The 27,484-nt window shown below is 40.2% G+C and overlaps 1 protein-coding gene across 1 annotated transcript in view; it reads right to left on the minus strand.

The window, feature by feature from the left end:
* Nucleotides 1-27,484, minus strand: part of zmat4a (zinc finger, matrin-type 4a) — a 137,326-nt gene that overhangs the window by 8,971 nt on the left and 100,871 nt on the right. Inside the window, exon 6 of the mRNA XM_040155640.1 lies at nucleotides 11,759-11,855. Within this exon, the coding sequence (XP_040011574.1) occupies nucleotides 11,759-11,855 (97 nt within the window). The remainder of the gene's footprint in view (nucleotides 1-11,758; nucleotides 11,856-27,484) is intronic.

Below are 27,484 nucleotides of genomic sequence, written 5' to 3' on the forward strand. Positions count from 1 at the left end.
TCAGGTTAATATATATATATGTATAACTGCAATCATAATGGGTTTAAAATAATGTAAAAATCTGATTATAGTGAGTAACAACAAAATCCAAGATGCTAACATAGGCTGTTGTTTATGCAGTTTACTGGCTAAACTTATTTAAACCTTGGAATTGGCTTTTCACGGGTCCACGGTACTTTCTGTACCAGTGCCTCATCACCTGAAGGGCACCATAAACAAGTGAACAGGCTGCAATGGGTTTTAGGTCACTGAAAAATAATTAATTAGTATTATCCTCCTTTGAAATGAGCCCAAGGAATGCCACATTTCTCCATACATAGGACCAATACGATGTATTTGGTCTTGAAATGCAAATTTTGATGGAGATGGACTTTCAAATGCTCCAAAGCATATTGCTTGATTGATGTGCCCAGATGCCCCAATGGCTATTTTGTTTCCATAAATAAGCACCAGTCTATTTCCCAGCAGAGAATGGAGCTCCACTACAGCTGTACCAGCCTCTGTATACTGGACACATAACAAATGCTACCAACTGAAGATCGAGGGAAACTGTCAAGGCTAATAAGAGAGCGTTCGTTCATGCTTTGAGGATATGATCATTTATATGTGCATGTTTTATTTGCTTGAAATAGGCTGAATGGAAGGGAAGAATTATGTGGTGATGGTGATTTGTGGCAGGGAGGATAGAGCCTCGAGGGGCTGATGGTTCCTTGGGCTAGCCCCTCGCATCGACTACCATGCCTGAGAGAACACTAAAGGAAGACTGTGGATAGACCTGTCAATGACACCCAAAGGAATTTTCCAGTGTCTGGTTGCTGCAGTGTTGCTGCCAATTACAGTCAATGGGTAGGAAATCACTGAAAAATATAGTGCAGTCTTGAGGCTTTTATAATTATGAAGAAGAGTGTGTGAGAAACTACATTACTGGCAATGATTGAAATTAATATTTCAAAAACTGAGCAAAGTAAATTCTACATTGTGATAGCAGGGTGTTGTTTATCATTCACAATGAGAATTTGATATTTCAACATATGACAAAGCCATATGACAAACCGCCCCAGACTACAGTGTGACAGACAGAAGGCAGCTTCTCATTGTTTGACTGGAAATTTAAAAAAAAAAAAAGAACAACCCTGATAAGAATTACTGTATTTTTTTAGAAGTGAAGCACTAACTTTAGCTGTTTTGCTGTAACTCTTTTTAGTATTCCTTATTATGAAGTCAAAGCTATGAACCAATATTACAAATAGGCATTTGTGAGTGAGTAACAAGCCATTTCCATAATGTGCTGTGAGCCTTGAGTGGATAAAATGCTTGCACCTAATGTATTTATGATTCTATTTATAGCAAAAATATACAACCATTTGTTAACAGCCAGTCTATTGATAATAAAGATGAATTAATCTTGAAGTCATGGGCAGATGTCCAGTGTGCTCAGGGAGTGAGCAGAGATTGATTTTTTATTCCAGAACAATGCTTTTTAAATAGATTAAAAATTGGTGGTTGGTTTCCTATCTGCAGTCTGCTTACTCTCCATCTGTGTAACTGTAATCGTTGTTTTGTCAAGTTGATTTTGTCAAGTTGTTTTTATCAAGTATGTTACTGTAAGTGGTATTGGTTAGGCAGAAGTACAGTTCATCCAGCCTCAACTATTAGATCGACTGGGCTCGCTCTGCATTTTTTGTCTTTTGCTGCATCAGAACAGGGACTTGAAAAGTCACCAAAAGGTATCTGGTCAACCGACCTGAAGCACCATGACTACATACCCCGCATACAGGGTGATATCTAGATATTGCTTTGTTTGAGGTGCAGCATCCTTTGGAGGCTGGCCATATACGTGTTGAGTTCTCAAAGGATCACTGATAAAGATTCAGCCTTTTTCTAGAGTATACACTAAAAAGCCCTGACGAAGGCCCCGTGTCTATGAAATAAAGAACATTCTTCTGGTAAGTCAGCTAGCTGTGCCAAGGTGGTTTTTTTGGGGGGTTTTTTTGTTTGTTTTTTTACAGAAAAATTACCAAGGATATAACCATGTGGTCCTTAATTAGGGTCATGGCCCTGTCCACAGACTTAGAGATTTCTTTTGATCTTAATATTATTATCAAATCTACAAGATTACACAAGATGCACACACAGTCAATCCAATCATATATGATCAGTCAGGTATTTCTCCCACATAACTCTACATCTATACTAATTTTAGAACTGTTTTGTATCATTTTTTTCTGCTTTGTACTGTTATTAGCACATTTTGTTGTGTCTGTGTTTGGTCATTTTGTGCCACCTTCTTTGCATTTCTGTAAATCAGCTCATTCATCTTTTACTAAGCCATTGAAACAAATTCCCTTTTAGAGAGCAAAGAATCTGCCATCCAGGAAAACAATGAGGACTGTCTTAAAAACCAAGGCCACGGATAAACTGCTGGTAAATTGGGCACAGCGAATGAGCAAACGCAGAAGAACAATTCGGAGGAAATGTCGAGCAGCTGAACTGAACAGGAGAATCCATATGTCATTCTGTGTGCTGCCATGGGCCTGTTTCTAAAAAGAGGCATGTGTGACGTGTAAGCACTCGGTGTTAAAGTGGATAGATGAGAGCACAGGCACTTGTTCTGTTTGTAGCCATGGAGAGGAGACAAAAGGCACTAAAGGGGAAAAACAGGTAGGAGTGCATCCTGGCTCTGCAATTACAATATACCATTCTGTTTCATGTCTCTGGGCTGAGCATGGAGCAAACTACAAGGATAAACAGGATAAATACTGTTGCTCCTGTCAGACAGTACAACCAGCTGGATTTAACAAGGCTGAATACAGTACATATTAACTCCTGGCCTAGCAGTGGCCGCAGCATGAGTCATGAATACAGCATCCTACACGCAACTATGTCATCCCCCCAGTCACGCCACCATGCTGAGTTGATAAAATAAACCCATGCAGGGAAATCGAAACACAAAAACCCCCTATTACGTATTTTTAGCCACATTAGTGCTATGACTCTTTGATAGATTTGGTTAAGACTGAGGTATCTCAACAATTTGAATATTAACATTCATGGCCTCCGAGGATGAATCCTAAAGACTTTGGTGATCCTCTGACTTTTCCTTAGCGCCACCATGAGGTTGAAAATTTTTTGAGTTTGTCTGAAAAGTCTCAAAATTTATGGGATGGATTACCATGACATTCGGGACAGACATTCATGTACCCCTCAGGATGAATTTTAATCACTTTTTTGATCCTCTGACTTTTCATTCAGCGCCATCACCAGGTAAAATGTTTTATTTGTTAAATACTTTTGTTTATGACTAAAAACTAATGACATTCCCATCAGCTTCAGCAGTACTTTGAGTTTCTGTTGCATTCATGTCATATCTTCCAGACTGTAATTACGAGCAGCTGAGTGGGAAAACCGTTAACGTCCAGTTCCCACTAGTAACCCGAGTTGGAGATGCTGGGCATAACTGACGGCTAAGATATCTCTTACTTGGCAGAAAGAATTGCTGAAGTGTCATCATAACAGTTGCCAAAATGGCTACAAATCAACTACCACTGGCAATTTAAGGCACTTTCTTCTCCTTCACCAGTGGAGTCTATGTTCCAAATAATGGTAGGACTGATGGCGTATTACTCTTTAAACATTGTGTCATCCACATCCATCCATCAGCTGCCATTCAATCCCGGATTTACAGCATCAGGTCTGCCCCTGTCCCCTAATGCTAGGGCAACTGCAGCTGAGCTAACCCAAAAAAGTAGCTGGAGTTAGAATTAACAGATAATGTTAGACGTCAGCACACAATAAAAGTTTAATAAATTATTATAAGTTTAATTAATTAATAAATTTAATTAATAAATTTATTTTCTTTGTCTCCTTTGCTTCTCAAGGTCATTTAAAAGAATAAATAAGTTAATGTCTGAGTATAAATCTCCGCGTTAGCAGCAATCTCCACATTCTGCCAACATGACGTGAACAAATGATTACTACATGGCAATTATGAGCTTGCTGACATTAGCGCTCAGTTCAAAGAACTGTTGTGTCTGAATAAAGTCTGCAGAGTCACTAGTGTGGTTATACACTTTCTTTTGCATGTGATATTGCAAATGTTGTAAGATTAGAACAGGTTAAAGCAGTTGGGATATTTCACCCTAAATTTTTGCAAAGGATTTGGATGATACAGCAGGAATTTATACCAGTTGGAGTGGCTAATTGTTACCATACAGAAGGAAGAGTCTGGAAGGTAATTATCTATGACTGAATATTTTTCCAAATGAGTGGCTGAGTGTCAAAATACGCCAGAGAAACTAAAAATCTCCAATGTGGACAGTAAGAAATCCTTCACATAAGTGATTTCTGCTGGCAAGGTCCATGCATTCAACTTAGAGCTAAAAGTATGTTTTCCAGAAATGGGGGATTCATCTTCACTTATGTATATCTGACATTATACAGTTGAGTTTTTAATAGTTCTCATATGCCCAAAGGTGATGAAAGCAACTCAGCAACGAGAAACAACAACACATTTACAGTCAATGCTTTTCCACAACAGTAGTGTCAGATGAGGGTAGTCAGACTTGGAAGGGTAAAAATACTAAATACTAGTCCAGTATTGATTATAACCAACACAGTTATACTGCACAGGGTTTAAGAAATAAACCTTTCAACCACTGTGTCAAATGATCTGCATCAGATTCACATGCTTCAGCATTGAGGGCAGATGTGCCTAATCAGTTTCTGCAGCCCATTGGCATGGCTGAATCTAAAACCTGTTTGTATGCACACGTGTTTGTTCTCATGCCTGTAGGATAAATACACACATGCAGTGGCCCTTGATGGATGGCTACCCTGTGAGCACAATAATTACAAAGTCAGCTTGAGTTGACCTATCAATAGCAACGGTGTCTGAATACATGCAGGAATGCTCATATTAACAAGCAATCTGTCTCATATTCAGTTTTAACTGGATACCTCAAAGAAGAAGATAACTGAAATTTGCCTAAAATTGAGGTGAAATCTTGAAATCTGTTTACATGAAGCAGGGAGACAATCAATAAAATTACTCAGGCAACAAGCCTCACTTTAGTGTTGCATCTGAATACTCATGACCTCAGTAACAACGTAAAAATATCCAAACACTCTTAAAGCAAAACACTGTTTTTCAAGTTTAATCAAAGTGGCAAATTCTTCTAGTTGAGCACTCATGCTGAGCAAATATTTTCTCCGTCTTTATACCCATGAGATATAATTAACATTACTAATTTCAGTTTTACCTTACAACAGATGCCTCTGGTTCTTAGAGATGATAAAGCAATATTGTGTACATTACAAAGTCAACATCAGTCACTGGGGTACCACTCATTATTCTGGAGAGAGGTTTCGGGGTTCCAACTGATATTCGATACACTACATTAATGCACAGTATACAGCTGATATATGACATGGAAGAACCTCTGGCTCTACTTGCTAATCCATCTAGTCAGAGGGTCAGGCATTTTATTTAAAACCCGTAATTTAAAAGGAAACATTAACACACCTCATTATAAAGGCAGAGCTGTACAGTACTTTCAGAGCCTGAAACTGTGACTGGTGGAGAATACCTCTGATGTCTCTGGTACTCTGATTTGATCTGTTTATGCTTTTTGGAACATCATCACAAACCACTGAAACAATCACGAATTCTCTGGGAGACCCTAAGTTTGTAAAACTCTTAAAAACCTCAATTCCCTTTGTTTACTATCCCTTCTTCCCTTATAATAATGCTTTGATTTGGATAGGGACTCAAAAAAACCCTGGCTTTTTCGTGAATAGTTGTATCCCCGGTTAAGAAGTAAATCGCTGATTGAGATACAGTTTTTCAGTCTATGCTTTGCATGGAAAATGACCAGTAACATTTCCTCCACTTCTCCAACACTGTTAGGGAAAAATATCTAAAATGCTGAAAAATGGAAAATCCGCCCTGGTAACAGTCAGAATATAAGTTGTTTATAGCTGTCAGAGCAAAATTTGCTAGCTTTATTGGCTGTTGGAAGAAGTCATGAATGTACTATGAGAACTGGATTTTGTTCCAAGACACCCACTTATTCTAATGAATGTTGCTAAGCTATCCCAAAAAACTATGAAAAATATACTGAATGTTTTTTTCAATAATTGTGGTCCATGAGAAAATGCTTTTTGGGCTGCAAGGGATTTTGTTTTGGGTTGGTCACTGGGAGAAATAGGTAGCACTCTAACTCTGCCACGCCATGTCTAGCTCTCTTTATACATCCATGAATGAAGCGGATATGAACAAAGTAACAGTCTACCAAGTCCTTCAAAGAGTGCCTAGGGAAAAGACACTATCCACTTGCATTATGGATAAGCACAGTAGCTACAGTATTCAAAGAAAAAGGTGTCTGGGGGAGAAAAAGTTGGTTCATTTTTTGCCTCTACTTTAGAAATGTATAATATTAAATCAAAGAAGTACTCTTAAGGCAAAAAGCAACAAGAACAAAGCTTTAGTTTGAATATTGTAGTGGTAAAAAATGTCTAAATATCAGGCTACTGCTATCTTAAACCGGTGAATCAAACAACAGGGGACATAACAATTTTTTATCTTTGATGAATCTTTGTTGTCTAAAAACTCGTACAGCGTTCAGTCCTCTGATCTAACCACAGACATTTGACTCATCAACGGACGATCCTTTTTTGTTGAGCTGTGATGTTTAGCCTGCAATGGTCCGGGACATATGGGAAATGGTGTTCATTAAAGGCAGCTAAAACACTGAGATACTGAATAAACAATGATATTAGATCTTTGTTTTTTAAATATATTGAAGTACTGTCCTAATCTAAACATATAAAGCGCGCCACATGATGTACAGAGTAAGTTTTTTAGTCATTTGCATTACGAGAAATGTCAATGAGATTTTAAACAGGCTTTTCTTAACTCTGTAACAGTCTACAAACAAACTACCTAGAAGACAGCCCCTCTTTGGTTCTCTGTTAGTCCGCTTGACTTGTCTGGTGAATATTCAGTCCTTAGTGTACGGTTTTCCTACCTATTGGAAACCCTTAACTACACAGCCCATGACATTTACCTTCCCAAGTTGAACTTGTTGGTAAAATGACAAAAAAATAATCTTGGTGAATTACTTTGTGGTAAAATTCATGGAAACGTCAACACCTGACAATAACAGCGTAGGTAGATTGATTAATAAGTGGTTGCCATTTAACTTATTTATACTTTGTCTGCTCAATGGGAAAGAAAGGCTAATAGAGAGAGTTCCAGTAGTCCCCCTCATCTGGAGATCAAATGGGTTTCCTCAGCTTTTCCCTTAGGTAACACTGACCAGTCACACCAGCCTAACATCTCGTGGCTTCTCTGCTGCACTCAGCACTGAGCTCCATCTCGGCTAAGGAAGACACAAAGCCAATTGGCTATTTTCGTCTTAGCAAGACAGGCTCACTGTGACACTCCAACAGAGTAAAAAAGAGAGGTTTTCTCTTTTTCAAGTTTGGTAACTGAGGAGGCGAGAGCATGGCAGAACACAACTGAGAGAGTGAAAAAAAGAGAGGACAGATATCTGTGATAGAACCAAATCAAACTAGTAAAGTCCAATAGGTTTCCTGTTTCCATTTCCTGCTTTTTGATGCCAGCAGCAAATCAGAGAGTTTAAGCATCAGGGTTGTTGTACTCATGTAGCTGGCTCGTTAGAGGAGTATCGATCACACTTCTCATTAGTACACCTGTCACGAACGGGTAATTTGTTCCTTTCCTGAGTCACAATTGAATTTCCTCATCTCTTTCCTGCCCTAAATTCATCATAGCAAAAAAGGGCCATATAGCTTGTTTTCCGCAACATCAGTATGACCCTATTCATATCAATGTGACACAATCAGACCTTCTTATACACACACACACACACACACACACACACACACACACACACACACACACACACACACACACACACACACACACACACACACACATACCCCAACCTTAGCTGGCCTGGTGAGTCATGCAGACCATGGATAATGGAAAAGACTTCAATACCTGCAGATATCAATTGAGTAGTAATAAAATGATGTGAAGGTAAGTGCGATTGTTCACACCAGTACTGTGATTGTTATTTGAGTTGTGATGATTTAGCATAAAATAAATTCAAAGCTTGTATTGGTGGACTACATAGCATTAAATACTATGTAGCTGTATATAACTGTAGAATCCTGTATCGTCCTGCCTCAATATGCCGTCTCAAACTTCTCAAACTTACTGCAGATCTTGCAAAGAGAACGCTACACCTTGATCAACAAAAAGGAAAGGATATTAATATAACTACAAAGCAGAACATAATTAAAAGGCTTGGGTATTATGTTACATGGTTAACTGTAAATATGTAAATTGAATAAATATGTCTGAGAGCTTTCCTTTCAAAAGGAAAAGCTGCTATGTAATACACCCCGACTCCTGGTTGTCACACATGTAAACCTAGGTAATTAAAAGACAACTTATCCGATTCGAGATGATAAATACAGTAAAATTTCCTGGTTTACTTGCTTCTGCTGCCTCTTAACAGTTTTCACACGCATCTGCATATATGTATAATAATGCATACAAAATCACAACTGGTCTCAGAATGGTGGGAGTCAAGAGCAGCTTGATAAGCACACTTCTTCTGTAGCTAGCTATAGCTAGTTGCCTAATGATGACGGTGGCTAGACGTCTCCTAACAATAAAACGTCAGTATGTTTTGTTTGCTTGCACAGATGATATACAGAGTTAAATTTTTAGGGAGGACGGTCTGACCAAAAACGATAAATAACATCAGCAGCTGGAACTTAAGATAATAAATGAAGCAGCGACCAATACAGAGAGCAGGTGCTGTGACTGAGGAAGGAGGGCCACTGCTGGCAGTTTAGCAGCCATAAACCTGCTGAAGGATGCTTATGCTACAGCTTAAGGACTGATATAACGGACTATTATAAGCATGCTTTAGGAATCTTTAGAAATCGTGCCAAGAAAAAATATCACATTGATGTCAGTGTGAAAGCAGACCATTCTTAGAAGCAAAGCTGATGGCATATAATGGAAAAGACTGACTGTCAAAAGAGAAGACAAGCTAAACAGGACAAGACAGACTGAGTACTGTAACTGAAACTGGAAATTCATTCCTTGCTACACCACTGCTCCACTAAACACACCAGATAGTCGGCAACTTTTATCTATCAACCATTTGGTTCTGGGAAGGCAGCATACAGTGGGTTTTTAAAGCTTTACGCTGAAAACAGCCGCCTGCTGCATCCAGAAATAACCCTGAATAAAACAAGGAGAATGAAACCAAGGTAATGCTGCGTAACGTAAGACCAAAACATTTGCTAAAGGGGAACTAAAGAGTCAGGTGACAGTTCTCTGTGGGTTTATCAATACGAGTGACGCCTTTCAAACTACACAGAGCTATTTGATCCATTGTTAATAAAAAAATGTTGATTAGTGTAGTTTTAACTTCTAAAGCTTTGAACTTCAAATAATTCTGCCACCTTCATTAGCTTTTTAAGACATTGTTCATCATGTCAGTTATTTTCTAATTAAAATCACAGCATTTGCTGTTTGAAAATGGCACTTTTTCAAACTGTGGTTTTGTTCTAAAACAAAGGCAAGGTTTCCATTTTCCACCTATTCCTATAAGGTTTACATAAACTGTAAATGCCTTTGTGTAATTCTTTTTTTCAGTCCTGTAGTGATAAAGGACACCAAACACATAAAACATTGTCCTCAGACTCTCTTGAGTTTTGTAAAGCAGATAAAGCCTCTATTCTTTCCATGTAAACTGGCATTAAGCAAATGACCTAAAAAGACCCGAGGCACCGCTGTGGGCTGTGTGGATGAAATCAGGCTCTTTGTTGTGGAGGTGGGGGCTTGGGGAGGTCGTGTGATCTGAATTCCCTGTTAGAGCTCTCCCCTGCTTGAGGTTGGGTTGTGTGTACGTGTATGTATTTACAACAGTATGAGGACATCTGCATGGAAACCCACTGGCTCTGACAAGTCGGTGCAGGCGTCCGTGACTACAGCACGTGTCTGTTAAACGGCATGTCATGTCTCCTGATGCCAGCATCCCTGTGGGTGTGTGTAGCCAGAAACTGGCCGACAGGGGAAATTAATTCCAGGACATGCATCATGTAAGCCCCATCAATTCACACCTACTGCCCAGTGCCCACGGAAAAAAACCCACACCGTTTGCAGTCCTTTTTCCCTACCAAAACTGATTTAGGTCAAGTAATCAGTGCAAAGGGGACTTCAAGAAAATAACTGAATAAATAAGGACACTTAGGACTTTAGTGTGAGTCATTAAGGAAAACAAAGTCAAGGCAAAACACTTCACACATCACTTAACATGTCAGTTGGGAGCTGACAAAGTGCTTTGCTTTTTTCATTTACCCCTTCCTGTCTTCTGATCACAGCCAACACCAAACTTTAACTCCGATTTAGAATTATTCAGCATTAATTTCATACGGTAGATAAAAATAAAGTAAGTATTCCCAACAGTCTTTGCATCAACGTTTATGCCTTTTGGCTCCATACAGTGCTGCTGCACTGTACTGTCATTACACATATAGACATGCAACAAGACTTTAAACAGCAGTTTAGCACGATGACTGTGCACTCTGATTTTTTTAAAGTGAATTCAATTCATTCTCTAAACAGGAGGGTTGACATTTCTTTGCACAGCATATCCCCAGAGGCCTATCAGATAAGCTCAGTTACTCCCTCATCATAACCATTTGGTAGACAGACGGTTTCACTGGATTGTATGATGATAATTCACCACAGAAAAAACACAGTGGCAGCTCTCTAAGTGCACATGTGAATCCATACATGATATAGGGGTGCTGGAATTATCGATGCTGATCTTTTTTCTCTCTTTATTTCAGTAGGTTTGATCATTCATATCTATTAATTTGAGCTTTTCCCTTTTTTTTTGCTCACTCGCTAACTAATTTTTAAGGTACTCTCAGACAAAACACTTGGTCTTAAAGTCACAGACTGAATTTTTGGGAAATACACTTCTTCACTTTTTTTACCAAGAGTTAGATGATAAGATTGATACCAGTCTTCTAACTATTAGCTAATACAACCATAGAGCCAGAAGATGGCTGGCTTAGCCTAGCATGAAAATGGTAAACAGGGAAGCTGGCTCGGTCAAAAGGTTTAAAAATGAAAAGTTCTGGTTTAACGGGGAATAGATAATGGCTAAGAAATAGTTATAGCAAATTATAGCAAATAATCTCCACAAAACTACAATTTTTTCATTTTTACATTTCCTCTCGCGTACAGATTAAATAAATATAATGTGTTAATTGGTAAAATGTAGAGATGCTGGTATGCAACTTTAATTTTGGACAGTTCAAGGCTTGCTGTTTCCTCCTGCTTTCAGTCGTTAGGCTAACCTAAACTAACAATCTCCGGGCACTAGCATAATGTTTAGACATCAGAACACCGACATCAATCTTCATATTTAACTCTGAAAGCGAATTAGTTTATTTCCCAAAATGTTGAACTCATTTAAGGTGTTATAACTGACTCAGGTTGGTGGGAGGCAAGTGCTACGCAGTGCGCCTATTTTAGCTGGTAGTGTTGCTTGATGGTTATCGTGACGATAAATAAATAAACTAAAGATCAGCATCACACCAACTGCAATGCAGTTTTTTCAAATGATCTTTGGTTTTTTATGCTTTGCCAAAGTGGAAATGATCTCTGCTGCTGCAGTGAACAGTTCCATGATCCACTCACTTGTTTTGGTGCTTTGAGCCCTGCAGATGTGCATGGTACTGTGCCACCGAGTTCAGTGTGACGCTGCAGACTTCACAGGTATAGCTCCGTTTCAGACCTGGAATCAAACAGACAAAGATATATGACATGAATCAATCTAGGAAATGAATAGACCTCAAAACCACATCTGCTTTTCAGTTATACTACAGTGAGGAATGTAAATTAAAATATTTTAATTTTCAGATGATTATACAATAATATGATTTTCACGCGCCTGCACACAATCAGTGCAGAATCCATCAAAGCTAGACCGCCCCTGTGCAAAAACATTCATGTGGATACATTTGTAGGTGAGCATTCTTGTGTGTTTTCAAGATTGCCCTAGCTAATGGAGGCTGCTGGTGATGGAGTGGCAAAATCAATTAGAACTGTGCAGACAATGAAATTCTATGCATTTCAAATCCCAGGGAAATAAATTTCACAGCTGAATGTGCATGTGAAAGCTAGTACTTGAGACACCTGTGCTTTAGCTTTTTCCAAAAAAAGGAGCAGACAAATTTCACCCGGCTCAACTTTTGCTGCAACAACATACCGCGCTGGCTAATTCAAGTGTACATCCCTAGTAGGTTACTTTATAGGGTGAATGCCGTAATTCTACCATTTACCTGGTGAGTGTCGAGAGAGAGAGGATAAAATGATATTGTGATAACTTTTCACAGTTGTAAAATACTGTCTCATAGTATTACAAACTGCTGGGGATTTTTTTTTTAGCCATACCATAACCCTTAAACTTTGTGGATCCATTATGCAAACTGGTGTGGCCTTTCAGGACTGTATTTCATTGACACCGTGGTACCTGAAGCAACATGCCCCCACCAACGAGGCTCCATTTGTTCTTAAAACACAAAGATGTGTTTGGTCTTAATTTCCAGTAGCTTCCCTTTTAAAACCCATCAGTTGTTAGCACTAAACGCAACGTGTCACACAACACATAGTGTAGCTGAGACTGATGGGAATATCATTAGATTGCATGTATTTGGTAATAAAGCAAAGTACTGGACAAGTTAAAATTCTGACCTGATTACGGTGCTACAAAGTCAGGTGATTGCTGACGTTATTACAACTCATCTAGAGGGACACGTGAATGAATTTCATGGCAAGTCATCCAGTAGCTGTCGAGACATTTCACTAAAAACCACACATTTCAAGCTCATGGTGGCGCTACAGGACAAGTCAGTGGATCACCAAAGTTATTAGGATTTATCCTCTGGGCAACACCAATGTCTTGGCAATCCATCTAATAGTTAAGAATATTTCAGTCCAAACAGACAGACCGACATTGTCATCCCTAGAGGTACAGTATGTACTGTCTTTAAAAAAATGTTTCCTCTACTGTCAGCCTGACTTAATGCAATACATGTAAGAGAACAATCACAAAGTCATAGCTGAGAGTAAGGAATCATCTCAGGCCGTACACAGTACTTGAGACCTTGAGGTTCCTGACTTATTTGCCATTAACAAACAAATAAGTCCCCTACAGTTTTTAAAATTGCGCATCAACAATGTCCTCAGTGTCTGTGATAATGGCTGCATTGAGTCAGGGCCCCATTACTGCAAATTGTGAGCACCCTGCGTAATCACTGTCATGTTGTACTATTATTATTGTGGAAAGAAAGATGGCTGTCTCGATTGCCCCGCTCTCACAATTGAGTTAACTCCTCAATAAATATGCCTCGGAGCAAAAGGCCAAGATAAAATAAATGTCATCCTCCACTGAGTGAATCGCATTTCCATATCCTCCTCATATTCCCTCTGTGAAAGATCTTTTATTCTAAATCGTCACACCATGGAATGAGCTGCTGAAACTTAGAACACATATTATTTTTCTTCTTTCAGGGTAAAGGCAGTTGATGTTGAAAATTTGCCATTTGCTAACAACTTCCTTCCTTAGATGTTAATGTCAGCTGTTTCCTTCTAAAATTTCAATGGAGGCCAATATTCTCTACAGGGAGAGAGGCAAATCTCTCCCTTTAGCTTTTCCTCCTGATAAGCTGTACAATAACCACTCTGTCAGTCGGCCGCCACCAGGACTGAGATTTCAATTTTGAACGGTCGTCCCCAGACGCAGTCATGAGCTGACATTAAAGTTCTGCAGCAGGCAGTGAGGGTCTGCTCTGCAGTGGCCCTTTGACAGCTTGCTTCTCAAACAATTTTGGAAAGGGTGAAAGATTATACAGCGGCCCCGATATCCATCACTGCCAGCCATCTGCGGCTCCTCCCTCATGATGCTGCCTTGCATGAGCGATGAAGCACAGGCAGCCTTCGGGCCTCTGTAGTGCTTCCCCTCCATCACATTTACTTCCTATTTTCGGACACATCGCTGGTGAGTCATTGGAGGCTCGTTTGTTTTGGTTAACTTGTCCCTTAGCTGAGAAAAGAGAGGAAGCTCAGGAGAGGATGCAGAAGAAGAAAAATATGCTCTGCAGTCTAATTTATTTGTTTAAATTGGAATTGTGTGACTGTAAAACCTCAGTAACAGGTGGTGGAGCTGATGCATGCCAAGAAAAATGCTGGCTGATGATTTATATCTTCATTAGATCTTACATTCAGAGAGGTAACTTTTGAAAGAAAGTAGCCAATGGGAAAACAAAAAAAGTAAAAAATGATGCCAAAGGCGTTTCAGTCAGTTTAATAAAAACCTGCTCATCTCAGCTCCTCATTAATTGCGCTCACAACTGACCTTTGTGAGTTCAAACCTGTCGCATAGTTAGGAGAGTCCTAAGTTTAGGACTCCTAGGTTTTCTATAAAATGCACTCTTCAGATTGACAGAGCACTGAGGGCCAGATTTGCTAAGAAAAGGACATAGCACAAATGTGCGCTGCAGGTTTCATTAAGCTTTTGGCCCAAATCTGTGTGTATTCATCGTCTGATTTACTAAGACAGCAGCTCATTACAGAGTCGGCTCCTGGACTGGACCTGGTACCGAACCTCCAGATGCACTGTGTGAGTGAAGGAGACCTCATGAGAGCAGTTCAAAGGTGGGATTTCTATGAGATCACAATGCTCAGAAAAGAATTGATAACATAGTGATCTTGATTACAAAATATATACTTCTGCCACGGTTCAACTCCACCTCAGAAAATATGTTACTATTAGTATTACGTATAGAATTATAATATTATAAGCTTTAGCACAAGGAGACAATAACGCATGCATGGCAAATCAAAATTGTACAAAACATATACAAGGTACACACAGTGACAGTAAAGTTAAGTCAATATAAGGCAAATAACGCTATAGCAGCTAATGCAACTTTTGACTGGCTCCAGCTCCTGTGAAACCTTCAACTAAGGAGTTTTCTGCTGTTTTATTTCCAGGGACATGTGTCCATAGTGCATAACTGAAACTTTAGCATGACAGCACAGACCCAGGAACTGAGGTTAACAACATTTTAGTGAAAAAAATTATCCTTCTTAGGGACTGGCTAAAAAGTTAGACAGTATCACTGCCTGTGCAACATTTCTAAATCAGTATTTGAAACTAAAGTTGAGGAAATTGATTTTATTTAGTCACACTTTGATTATAAGAAAAATAAAAAAAGTACTGTATAGGATTGGATTTGAGTTACAGTGTAACATCATAACAGAATTTATGGGCATGGTTTGTGTGTCAGATCCGATGCATACATACACATTTCATACACATACATACTGAATTGTTTGAGAGGGAGATACACATCCCTATATGTAACAAAATGTCCCTTCCACTTTGAATGCAGACCTACCACTGCTTACATGCAGTACTGGGATATTAATAAACCGCAATCGAATCTCAAAGAAAACTAGTGGAACAAGGTAATTGCTAGCTAGTCTATATGTGCCGCATTCGCCTGTACATTGACTCACCAATAAGACACAGATTGGGGTTTCTCATTGGGTGCTGAGTTGAGTTACATCATTTGCTCTGTAGTAAATCTCTGGTTGTCTCTGAGCTAATTGAGACCTATTGCCGGAGCCACTGGGAAGGAACATGGTGGCAGCATGACTGATCAGCAGTTTAGTCCCGTGCGGACTGTTTATGAGCAGGGAAAGGTTATGCAGGTCCAGGGTTCATGCTAAATTAACCAGCAGCCATCTGCCCAACTCAGATGGTGCAGGTTTAGCTCATTCCCTCTCTGATTGCAGCAGGGCGCCCAGGCTGAAAGAGCATATGCTAAATTTGAATCCGTATGAAATATATTGTTTGGTAATTTTGATGACATTATGATGGATTATTTTGAAATGAATTCTGAAATGAAATTCAAGAATAAAAGCATCACTCGAAAGTGTATTCATCGCCTTGAAGCAATAAAACAAAGTATGTTTGCCAAATCTCAGATAAGATTTCAAACCTGTGAAAACTAAAAAATGTGCTCAGTAGAGTGCAGACCTCCGTCAAAGCCAATGTCAAAAAACATACACCAGAGTTCAGAGGAATAAAATCAAATTCATAGTAAATGATCCGGATCTGCCCCAAAATGTGATGGGTTCTTCCCATGCCCATGCCCCATCCTTCCACATTCAGTGCAAGTTCAGTGCAAATCGCTTCAGTACTTCTTGCATTATCCAGCTGACAAGCAAACAAACAGACAAACAAACAAACCAACAGACACGAGCAGTTAAATAACTTCCATGGTGAAGGTAAAAATTGGAAATGTGCAGTAAGTAGAGATGTAAAATCTTGAGCAGAACAGGCATTAGCTGGAAACAAATGGCTGGCCTTCTGCTGGTTCAATCTAGTGTATAAATTGAACCAGCTAGTGTGCACGTGGACAGGCTTTGCCCTTTGTTTCCTCTTGAAGAGGACATGGATCAGCTCCTTGTAATTTGCCCGCCTTTGAGCCTGCTATTAAGGCAGTAATAGATCTATTTCAGGGTCAGGGGGAGTGGTGAATGTAACACACAGGCAAGGCAACAGCATGAGAACTGCTGTTGCAAGGCTCTATAGAAAGAAAAGCTAGAAAAAAGGAAGTGAGAAAGAGGTAAACAACGTGCTAAATTACATCTGCCAGAAATGCATCTCCGATTAACAGCTTTGATGGAGTCTGGAAAAACTCAATTGGTTTGTTGGGGGTGTTTGACAGGCTAGTAGTGATGCACAGGTCAACACATAACCCACTGGTCAGGATGGGTCAGGTAAGCTTACTAGAAAAATAACGGGTCTGGGAGGGTCGGGTCAAAAAGTGACAGCAGTATTCCGACTAAATTGTAAATAACTTACAGAAACATTGCTTGCAATAGACTGTGATTACTAGTCCACCTTCCACCCACTCTTTTCCCCTCTCTCTCTCTCTCAAACACACACATACACGCACTGGAGGGTGCAGGTCCTCTTACGCTCTGGTTGTCAATAATCTGCATTATCGAACTATGAAGTATCACCTACATCTATGACACATCTCTCTGCACCCAGACTATGATTTGTAATGCATTAGACCAGGCTAAAAAAGACAGCTTAGTATTATATTGTTAAAGTTCACCATTCACCATTAAGATGTGAAGGATGCATTGTTTGTGTGTGTGTGTGTGTGTGTTTGTGTGTGTATGTGTTTGTGTGTATGTGTTTGTGTGTGTGTGTGTGTGTGTGTGTGTGTGTGTGTGTGTGTGTGTGTGTGTGTGTGTGTGTGTGTGTATGTGTGTTTGTGGATATGTGTGTGCATGTGTGCAGGGTGCAAACTACAGGAGAGCCAGAGGGAACTTGAGCTCCCCTGAAAACATTATTGTGAAATTTGGGGGCATCCAAAATATTGACAATATGCTATTTTTGCCATGTATTCCTGTTTTTCTGTATCATCAGCAACATGAATCATGTGGAAAATCAGGCTATTATTTATGTATTATTCATGTATTCATGCATCAGGGTGATTCATCACTAATTCATCTTAAAATATAGATACCGGCATGCATGCTATTTTTGCCATCACCATCAAAGCATGGCATATTGTATCATACTGTGATGTGTGGTTTTGATACCCGTGTGGAGGTGTGATGTGGTAATTATCTAATTATCATATAGGCCCATCAGATGTGCTGACATAGCCCCTACGTGATCGCAGGTATGAGTGTTTCTTTGCAACGAGAGTCAGTCCTCTCTTTGACGCATGCACAAGAGACTTGGTTTTCCTTCTCACCGTTGTAAAACAGATAATAAAATAGTTAACTAATGTATGAACAATAGCACTAGGGAATATGAAGGGTAGATTAGTAAATGTATTAGTAAACTTTGTCTTTGTTATCACAGTTAAAACTGCTTTGCCTAGTGATCTTAGAAAGACAGTAGAGCCGGAGCCACTAGCCTGGACACAACATATCCCAAATGTGGTGCTGATAATAATAGAATTGAGCAGTCTTTAGGTTTTGTCAAGGTGGACACCACATACATTTGTCACTTCAAGTCTCTTGTATCTAGATAAAATCGAGATGCCATTTTTTACACTGGGCTACATGTAAATCAGGGTTAGCTAAAGCTTTTAAAGAACTGACAAAAGCACCAGAAGACAAAATTTTGGCAGTTTTTTTTTTTTTTTTTTTTTTTTTTTACAACAAAACATGGTTTCAAGTTCTCTAGCATTGTGCCGAAATTCCGGCATGGGACCTTTTAGATTCAAAAATAGATGATAAGCCTATATATCTATGGAAAATATACTTGCATTGTTTTTTTCTAATTGGTACAAGACGGGACAAGAAAGGGACTTTATGAAACACTTTCCTCAATGGAAACCTGCCCTCCAATATACTACTGAACTCATAATATTGTTATCTAAAATGTCTTTCCATTATCTCCACTGATACGTTTGACAGCCGGCTATCCAGTAGGTAGCAGTTAGGTTGTCAGTGTTCAGTTGTTGCTCATGTTGGACGCATTGTATAGCTATACACACTAGCTTACTGGCCAAATGTAGGCACACTTGCTACCATGACAGCTTAGTGTTCCTATAAAAAATACTGATGAGAATTTAAAAGTAAACAATGTAGGTTTCATGAAATTTTCTCATGGACAGTTTGTGGAACTAAAATCTTAGGAGCACTTTTCTTATCAGATTCTTAACTTCCTAAGTGCATCTGGGAAAGACCGATCTTCAAGCTTAAAATTCAGTTACATGTTGAGAAAACTGAAAACACAATCTGCAGCTTGAACCATTTCACTTCTAAACCCTGTGTCAGTTTTGATAGAATTCAGCAGCTACGGCGACATGATTTTTTTAACAAGTGTAACAAGCGACCATTTTGACTTTCCCTCAGAGCTTTTTTTGAAAAGTCGGATTTGATGCCAGTTAAGGTGCTTTCAGCTGGAGTGACCACTTCACCAGCCACCTTTTCTTTAAATCATCAAGACCAAGGCAGGTGGCAGCAAAGCGAGGTGGTACAGCTAGTAAGAAATGGACATAGAGATTTAGCACTTTAAAAAAAAAAAAAAAATTGCCCTCAAAATTCTCACAACAAGACTATATCCTGCCTCTCTTCACGTGAAGAGCTTTCTCCCTGCACTTTGGAGGACCTGCATCATCAGGAGAAAGTCCTTGGTATATATGTGTTGCTCGGTCTGAAATCATCTTCAGGGCCTTTTTAAACAAGGGACGCAGCAGATGCAGAGCCGACATGAAGCATAATGGACTGTTCCTTTGAAAGCCATGGTAATGGATGGGAGTGAAAACACCAGCTGTAGCGTGGAGTTTAAGTGAGCTTTTTTTTTCCTGTATTTTGATTCATTTTCACTTTTTGTCAGCTATACTAGCAAAAATAATACCACTGTAATTTAACCAAAGGGAAGAGCTGCATGATTAATTATTTTTTATTGCGAAATCACAATTTGAGAGTGTGAAATTTTCAAATCTCAAGAACTATGATTTTTATTAGGCTTATAACACAAATAAAATGTCTTAAAAAACCTACCGAGTTATTGTTTTGTTGGCAACTACTGTGTTCATTGGCTATATAGACAACTGTGGCAGCAAATTTACTCAGCTGTAGTCATTTAATATTAATAGTGTTGTGAAGTGGGAGGGGCTATTTCTGGTGCTCCTGGCTCCTGCATTAAAAGCACCATTCATTTTTCCCATAGACAAGGTTACGTGACTCACAGTTGGAGCTCTTCTATAGCTTGGCATGGCATGAAACTTTCATTCTTAAACTTTCAGTCCAAAAGATGAAGAACTGCAAAGAAAAGACCTGGTTCTGTGATAAATGGTCAAAGGCATAAGCTTATGTACACAAAAAAAAGTTAACCAATCACTAAACTTGAAAATCCGTCATGTGCATCGGACAGGAGCTAAATATTATGACACTGAGATAAATGATTTTACAATCTACAGCTTAAATCAGTTAACTTTGGATATTTGTGCCAATATTGGATGAATTCAGCAGCTATGGCACAGTGCTTTGTTTACAACTGCAACCACAAGGTGTTCTGAACTTACTATAACTCGGCTTTCCGCCTCTGACAGGCTTCTTCCCCATAGCGATGGGGAGCAAAACATCTTGTGGAATCCATGCCATGAAGGACTGAGGCTTTTTTGACAGCAAAGGGAGGCTGTACTCAGTATTAGTATGGTGTTCCTAATAAAGTGCTCGATGAGTGCATGTGTCAAAGTATCAAATGATATTGCGGTTAGTTTTGTTTGCATTTTTTTTTTTTTAGTTTAGGAGATGAATTAAAAGCTTGAAAAGGTGGTTTGATGTAAAATAAGTTATCAGATTTGATAACTAGTATACGGCTGGACAGTGTATGGTGAATGTGCAAAACTGAGGACATAGTTTAACACTGTTGTGCTACCACAACTACTTTCAGCCTGCTCAAAAAGTCGCTAAACGTCACTAGATGATGTAATATGCTAATTGGAATATTCCTGACGTCACTGTCAGCCCTTCATCTGTTTGCTTCTCTCCTACTCTCTGTGTTCACATATACACTAATTTAATACAGCCGAATTCCCAGTAAAGCTGTTTTTTTTTTTTTTTACGTTTTTCTGTTTCTGTTGTCAGACAACGGAACAAGTATGAAATAGTGACTGAAACGTTCCTCATTAAGACTACATGTTAACCAGCAGTCACTTCCAAGCCATTTCCAAGCTGCTGCTCTGCTCTGCTAAAATCCTAATTTCATAACCATGACCTTTTCTGACAAAATCGCAAAACACATAAGTTAAAGACAACGGCTGTGCTGTGATACCAACTATATTTACTTGTAAAATAATGACTCTGAGTGAACGTTAGAAGCCCATTCACATCTATGCAGCTGCCGTGCAGTCAAATGAATAAGAATCATAGAGAGGTCTGGCTGTCCAGCCAAAAATATTCTGGGTGCCATCTTTTTTCTGCGCGAAAAAGACCAACAGAGCAGTGAATCTTTTCCTTCATAAACAAGTGATCACTTCACATCAGTTTTAGCATAGCCAACAGGTGCCTTGGTAGTTGAGTGTGGACAGAACTTTTCGGAATGTCCCATTACAGACCAGGGTCACATTTCCCCAAAAATTATTGACCTTAAAAGTTAAGAGTGTTTTCTAAGAGTGTTTCTATGAAAGCTCTTACATTTTTCTACTTGCGTTTCAAAAGCAGTACTTAAGAGTGAGTGCACGTGCATACTCTTAAGAGCTTGTTAACTTTGTGTTAAGTGTTGTAAAGGACACGAAGAAATGCTTTATACATACAGCATGGAAATGAAGCTTTATGGACAGTAAACAGTGTCCATGTTCAGCTCACTGCCCTTGATAATTCATGTTCTTGGGTGGAAGTTTAAGTTTAAAAAACAAACTGATTAAGCTGCTGCTCGTGGAAGACGTTACTCTTAAACCCATATTAAACCTAAAATAAGGCAGGATTGTTTTTTATACGTTTTATGAAAATGCTCATCATCTATTGTCAATGTCATTCTGTTACCATGTCTACAAGACCTGCTCTATATAAGCTTGTGCCAAACAACATATACACCATAAATAAAATGAAAAGAGATCCAAAAATAAAGAACCTTGATCTAAATATAAAAGGAAAGTGACATTTCAACTTGAAGAGATGAATATATTAGACTAGAAGGGGGAGAGGACGACAATGATGACAGAAATTGTGCATATCAATTGGTGAATTCATCCCTGAGTATGTCTTTTATTTATTTATTGTCTAATTTAAACATTATCCCTCACTTTACAACTCACATCACTTAGAAAAATGTTTGCCCACCTTGATAAAAATATGTACTTATATACTATGAAGAAAAACACTTCTGCACGTTCTCAAGACACTTAGCCCTCTACAAGTGGGTAGGAGGAAATCTACGGTAATTTTTTAGAAAATAACCACAATTTACATCACAATGTTGAAGAAACAATCATAACTATTAATTTATTTAAGAATTCTGAGTCAAATGCTAAAACTATGACAATTTCAAATGAAACTGTCAAGGTGTTATTTGCTTTTCTATTTGACCGAGCCCTCACCCTTTTTCTCAAATGAAAGTGCTGAAAACACATCAAACCAACCTTAGTGAAATGCATTTTTTATACACCATCCCATATTTACAGCTTTATCAGGTTCCAGGTGCTTTGACCACTGTGCAGGCAGCAGAGTTTGGAAACACATCATTGCTTTAGTTCTTTTTTAACATCCGTCATCATTTTCTTTGAAGTACCACACACATTTAAGATTGCTCAGGTAAGTTGTCATTATATGGAAATGGAAGTCACAGATGAATGAGGGAGCAAAACTAAAGAAAAGCTTGCCATTCTCTCAACTGTTAGTGGTGTCTTGTTGCACTGTATAGAACATACAGACTCAAGCTCTGTCAAATAAACTGACCTGTAGCTGTAACACAAACCGCATTAGACATTAGCTCATCTTGAAAAGACTGACTTGTTCTGTCAAATCCTTTCTGTATCACTCTCCACCAATCGGCTGTCCTCCCTGTCATCTCTATTTCAACCTCACTTTGCTACACTTGTCAAAACAGTAAAGAAGCCAAAAAGCCACCCTACACATTTTCCTTCAGATTAAAATAAACAGCTCAGAAAGTAGTATTTAGAATGGCTGAATCCAATGGGAATGTGTCAGTAACCACTTTAATTTATTTTTCCAATGCTCTACTTTGCATCATTAAATATATGATATTATCCTCTCTGGCAAGGAAGAAGATGATTAGTGGATCTATCTTATGTTTGCTGATGTTGGAAATCACATTAGGTAAAGTAAATAGCCCAAGTAAGAGTGATAAATAAAACAAGGATTTGATTTGGTGTTCACTGCTAGAGACTAAACAGTAAATGGCGGAGCTAAAATTGCCCCAAAAGATATAAAACTTAAGTGCGTATAATGTCACACTTAGATGGAAAGATGTTATGGATATCAGAAACACTAACATGTCTGATGTCCAAGAAATCAACAAGAAAACACCAAAACCTTGACATCATACTAACCCATCCAGTGAACTGATGGCTAACAGTCAACTGAAAGGTGCTGCCGGGTTGTCTGTCACTGTCAGGTATCAAGGTAAACCTGGGATGCTTTTTCACTCAGACACTCCCACCATTAAAGCAGAACGGATGCTCAGTCCGCAGCTCCTGTTTCATTTAGCTGCTGCATGGAGGCAGAATGTAGGAAGATAAAAGAGTTGGATATTTCAGCCTCTGAAAGGAGTCCCATTATATTCCTGTGCAATAAAAAGAATTAAATAGCAATCATGTCTTTATATTCCTCTAGTTTTAGATAATTACAGTGATCTATGGTAGCATGTGCCCTCATTACCCAGGCCTTTGCCAGAATAAGACTCTTTAAAATGATACCTAATTCCGAATCTAGCCTTTTACCTTTCATTGATACAGGAGATGAGTGTTTGATACTCAAAAGATAAATCTCGGATCTCAGACCCAAACTGTAATTTGTTTGACCACAAAATACAGTAAACTCAGTTGGCAGTTTATTAGGTACACCTTACTAAAACTAATGCAGTCTAATACAACAGTCCTGCAGTAAATCTTTAGAAAAAATTTAAAAGGTTTTGACTCAGTATGTTCATTATGTATGCTGCAGTTTATGTTTCTATTATAGGTGTTCCTAAGAAACTGGCAACTGAGTGTATATCTATCTATCTATCTCTGTTTCCGGTATCTGTATTGTGTGTGTTTCTGGATTATCTCTGCACCTTTTCGTCTGTACATGATCAGGTAAGCTTCATTTTTCTAAATTGGTTCATTGATTTGCTTGCCGATCGACCGGTGGACTTGTCAGGGGGTCTTCGGGAGTGATGGCGTCCTCCGAGACGCCACCTCCGTCTATCCGGCAGGGAGTGCGGATAGTCCCGCCGGATAGCACCGTGACCGTAGAGGAAGTTCTGCTGGCCGCCGGTGAACAGGTGGGACACGATCAGCTGTGTTTTGCCTCCAGAATGAACCGAGCGGTGGTTGTGTTCCTGAAGGACGAGCCTCAGGTGCATCGTCTGATCGAGAGCGGTGTGTTTATTAGGGAGAATTTCGTACAGGTCTCCCCGCTGTCGGTGCCCTCCACGCGCATCACCGTATCCGGTGTTCCGCCGTTCATCCCCAATGAATCGCTGGAGACCGAACTCCGCAGGTTCGGTAAATTCGCCAGCGGATTTAAAACAGTGAGTCTGGGATGCAAGGACCCCAAACTGAGGCACGTCCAGTCTCTGAGGCGGCAGGTGTTCATGTTCCTGGACTCGCCGACCCAGACACTGGAGGTGTCTTTCAGGGTGAAGCACGGCGACGGCCACTACCTGGTCTACGCCAGCTCAGGCCAGCTCAAATGTTTCGAATGTGGAGACGTTGGTCACAAACGATTTGCGTGTCCACATAGACAACAACTGGTGGAAGCGGCGGCGGGCGGGTCCGCCCGGGCCGAGGCGCCGGCGGGCGAGTCCGCCCGGGCCGAGGCGCCGGCGGGCGGATCCGCCCGGGAGGCGGGTGGGCCCGCAGCCGGGACTGAGGGGGTGGACCACGGTGCTGCAGATGCAGCAGCCGGTTCAAGGCCAAACTGTAACAGCCAGCTGCAGGATTCTGAGACTGCAGAGAACTTGAGCAGCTCTCGGTCTGCAAGGGCCGAGGCAAAGCAACAGTCAGAAGAAAAAAGCTGAAGCTGCTTCCACCAGTTTAATAGTTAAAGATAATACCGAAGGACAAAGTGTATTCAGTAGCCAGGTATCAGATGTAGGAGGAGACATCTCTGAGTCAGACGCTGTATCCATTGGTGAGACTCCTAACAGGAACACAAACCTCTACTCTCTAGAGGAAATAAATCAGTTCCTGGATGAAACATTTGGAAAATCTGTTAAAGTGACTGATTATTTCAGAGACACTGACAAGTTCATTAGATCTGTTGGCATATTAAAAAAACTGGTTGGGTTTGACATTTTGGATGAAAAGAAACGCTTCCGTCTAATAAAACATGTCACAAATTTGAGGAAAGAAGCAAAAAATAAAACTGTTAGAAAGACTAGAAGGTCGCTGACATGATCATGTACCACAAGGTGTTTCTTCCTCTTTACTGTTCCCTGCTTGTCTTATGTCTGATATTTTTCTCTGTCCTCTCTATGCGGAGCCTCAGAATAGGGTCGCTAAACATCAATGGTGGGAGAGACAAGCACAAAAGAGCTCTAATATCTGAGGTCTCTGCTCAAAAAAAGATTGATGTGCTTTTTTTACAAGAGACACACACAACTCAGACAGAGATTGGGGTTTATGGCACCAACTTCAGTGCAAAACCAACCACAAATACAACGGTCCTGTCTACTACTGAAGTAGTGAATGATGGTCAGAGCAGAAATAGAGAAATCTGTGTTCTGCTTTGTCAACATATATGCCCCGAACCAGGGGGCTGAAAGAGTAGTCTTGTTTAACAAGCTACAAAACGAACTAACGAAACACCATCACGACCAACTCATCATTGGTGGGGACTTCAACTGTACTGTCGACTTTACTGTGGACAGGACTCATCCCAGAACCTAAACAACATTATAACACAATAGATCTGCTGGACGCGGAGGGTCAAACATCCACAGTCCAGACAATACACATGGGTGAGGGTCCAGCCCGACTGGACAGAATCTATATCTCCCAAAGTCTCAGCTCCAGACTGGTTGAGAGCACAATTAGTCCAGTTGGGTTCACTGACCATCACTTAGTCAGCATAGGTCTGTATATTTCACCGGGTGAAAGGGTCAAATCTCACTGGAGTTTTAACAACAAACTCCTTCTAGATAGGACTTTCTGTCACTGCTTTGAGCAATTTTGGCAGCAGTGAAAATTAAAAAACTGACTTCAGTTCACTGAAATTGTAGGAGATTGGCAAAACACAAATTCGTGTTTTCTGCCAACAGTACACCTGCCATTCCACTGTTAAAATCAAGTTAGCAGTGCAAGAACTTGAAGCCAACATTAGGAAATTGAAGAGGGCTTGCATGGCAACCCAGATCCTGCTAAGGGCCAACTGTTGCAGGAAAAAGGTTGGAGCTGAACTCCTTACTGCAGGAGAGAATAAAAGGAGCCCTCGTCAGGTCCCGCTACCTCCAGCTGAAGGACATGGATGCTCCAAGCTTTTCAACCTGGAAAAATCAAGCAGATGACCTGCCTTAGGCTGCCAGGAGGCAGAGTGACCACCAGTCCGGATGAGATGAGGAGCCATGCAATGGATTTCCTTTGGTGCAGGCCACTGCAACATGGAGAGTCGCGAGAACTTCTGCAAGGGCTTCTCGACTTAGCCCGGACGAGAAGGCTGGTCTGGATCAGGAGCTGACTCTGGAGGAGTTGACGGTCGCCATCAACCAGATGGCATCGCACCAGGGATCGATGGTCTCTCCAGTGACTTCTACAGCATTTCTGGAACACCATTGGACCCGATTTACATGGTGTTCTGTTAGAGTGCTTTAGAACAGGATCTCTCCCAGTCTCCTGTCAGAGGGCTGTGCTCTCCTACTACCCAAGAAAGGAGACCTGGCCCAACTTAAGAACTGGAGGCCAGTTGCCCTCCTCTGCACAGACTATAAGGTGCTTTCCAGAGCCTTATCAAACAGACTTAAGGACGTCCTGGAAATAATTGTCAATATAGACCAGACCTATTGTGTACCAGATAGGACAATCATGGATAACATTTTCCTCATACGAGATGTTATTGACGTTTGTAAATATTATAATATAAATTGTGGGATATTGTCTTTAGATCAGGAAAAGGCTTTTGACAGGGTGGATCACTCTTACTTGTTTTCTGCACTTAGGGCTTTTGGTATTGGTGATGGTTTTCTGGCTTGGGTTGGTTTACTGTATAAAGGTGCACAATGTATGGTGAAGATGGGGACGGGGCTGAGGCCAATCCCTGTACAGCGAGGATAAGACAGGGTTGTCCTATATCAGGTCAACTATATAGCTTAGCTATTGAGCCCCTGCTGTGCAGGCTGAGAAGTCGGCTCAGTGGTCTCTCACTGCCGGACCTCGATCGTCCTCCCACTGTTTCATTTACATCTTTGTTTCCAGTCAAGAGGATGTTCAACATCTGCAGGACACCCTGACTCTTTATGAACAGGCCTCATCTGCACGGTTGAACTGGAAAAAAAGTGAAGCTCTGATGGTGGGACAGTGGCGGGATCAGGCAGTGCCCAGTCTGCCTGGAGGACTCCAGTGGGGGAAGGAGGGGCTGAAGGTGCTGGGAGTGTTCTTGGGCACTGAGGGCTTTCAAAGAAAGAACTGGGAGGGAGCTAGGGAGAAAGTGTGC

Source organism: Xiphias gladius, chromosome 19 (assembly GCF_016859285.1).
Source record: "Xiphias gladius isolate SHS-SW01 ecotype Sanya breed wild chromosome 19, ASM1685928v1, whole genome shotgun sequence".
Classification (NCBI taxonomy): Eukaryota; Metazoa; Chordata; class Actinopteri; order Istiophoriformes; family Xiphiidae; genus Xiphias; species Xiphias gladius.